This window comes from Octopus bimaculoides, chromosome 2, assembly GCF_001194135.2.
Source record: "Octopus bimaculoides isolate UCB-OBI-ISO-001 chromosome 2, ASM119413v2, whole genome shotgun sequence".
Classification (NCBI taxonomy): Eukaryota; Metazoa; Mollusca; class Cephalopoda; order Octopoda; family Octopodidae; genus Octopus; species Octopus bimaculoides.
In genome coordinates, this window is record NC_068982.1 from 100,719,298 (window position 1) to 100,720,889 (window position 1,592).

A 1,592-nucleotide genomic window follows, 5' to 3' on the forward strand; every position below is an offset into this window, starting at 1 on the left:
CTGGGGGTGGTTTGTGTTCCCACCAGTTTTTATCATGGGGCAAGTCCAGGTTTTTGTATATTACCTAGTGAATATATTGTGCAGCTCTATCATGCCTGTTGAGATACTCTGTAGGCGCAAGCAGACTGCACATGGAGACAACATGATCGATGGTCTCATTTTGTTGTTGGCATGTACGACATAATGGGGAGCTGCCGTTCTTTAATATGTTGGCCTGGTAGTTCTTTGTAGGTAGGCATTGATCTTGGGCTGCTATGATAAACCCCTCTGTTTCTGATTTCAAGCCAGAGGCCATTAGCCATTGATGGGTAAGGGCTTTGTCAATATCTTCATTATTCGCTCTCTTTGGGTATTTGCCATTGAGAGGTTTTCCATGCCATTTATCAGTCATTATTATTATTATTATTGTTATTATTATTATTATTAAGGTGACAAGCTGGCAGAGTCGTTAGCACCTGGGCAAAATGCTAGGTGGCATTTCATCCACCTTTATGTTCTGAGTTCATATTCTGCTGAGGTCAACTTTGCCTTTCATCCTTTTGGATTGATAAAATACCAGTCACATACTTGGGGTGATGTAGCTGACTAATACATCTCCCTTCAATGGCTGTGTGCCTAAATTAAAAAAGTTTATTATTAAAATCATTATTATTATGAATGGCAAAATTGTTATAGCATCATACTTTTTCACGCTGAAATCAAATCCTTCCAATGTCAACTTTGCTTTTTATCTTTCTGGGGCTGGTTGTTGAAATAAAGTACCAGTTAAGTACTGGGGTTGATTTAATTAATTAACTTCTCTTTCCAAATTCCTGGCATTGGCCTAAATTAAAAATGGTGGCCGTGGAAGCAATAGTTGTGGCAGCAGCATCATCAACAGTGGTAGTAGTGTCATATGTTACACACACACACACATTCTCATACAGGTGCAAATACTCATACACACACACACAGCCATACACACACACATGCATACACACACACACACATGCACACACATGCTCACACACATACACGGGACATTATCTATTCAAGAACTGACCCCAGTGAATATATTTAACTATTGCAGGTAAGAAGAAATATTTTCTTGGTAATGAACCCAGTGAGGTGGACTGTGCCATGTTTGCTATGCTTGCTATGGTTAAGTGGAACATGCCTAATACACCGCATGAAAGACTCATGAAAAGTAAGTGATATTATTACTATTCATATTGTTACTGTGTCGTTTTTATTGTTGTTATTATCAAGGTGGCAAGCTAGCAGAATCGTCAGCACGCCGGGTGAAATGCTTGATGGTATTTTATCTCTCATTCTGAGTTCAAATTCTGCGGAGGTCGACTTTGCCTTTCATCCTTTCAGGGTCAATAAATTAAGTACCAGTGAAACACTGGGATTGATGTAATTGACTCGTTCCTTCCCCTAAAATGGCTACCCCTATGGAAAAATTTGAAACCATTAATAAGGCGGTGAGCTGGCAGAATCATTAGCATGCTGGGCAAAATGCTTAGCGGTATTTTGTCTGCTGCTATGTTCTAAGTTAAAATTCTGTGGAGGTTGACTTTGCCTTTCATCCTTTCAGGATCAATAAATTG

The 1,592-nt window shown here is 39.4% G+C and overlaps 1 protein-coding gene across 1 annotated transcript in view; it reads left to right on the plus strand.

The window, feature by feature from the left end:
• LOC106874358 (failed axon connections homolog) overlaps positions 1–1,592 on the plus strand; it is a 20,004-nt gene that overhangs the window by 13,932 nt on the left and 4,480 nt on the right. The window contains exon 5 of the mRNA XM_014922069.2: positions 1,070–1,186. Coding sequence (XP_014777555.1) covers positions 1,070–1,186 — 117 coding nt within the window. The remainder of the gene's footprint in view (positions 1–1,069; positions 1,187–1,592) is intronic.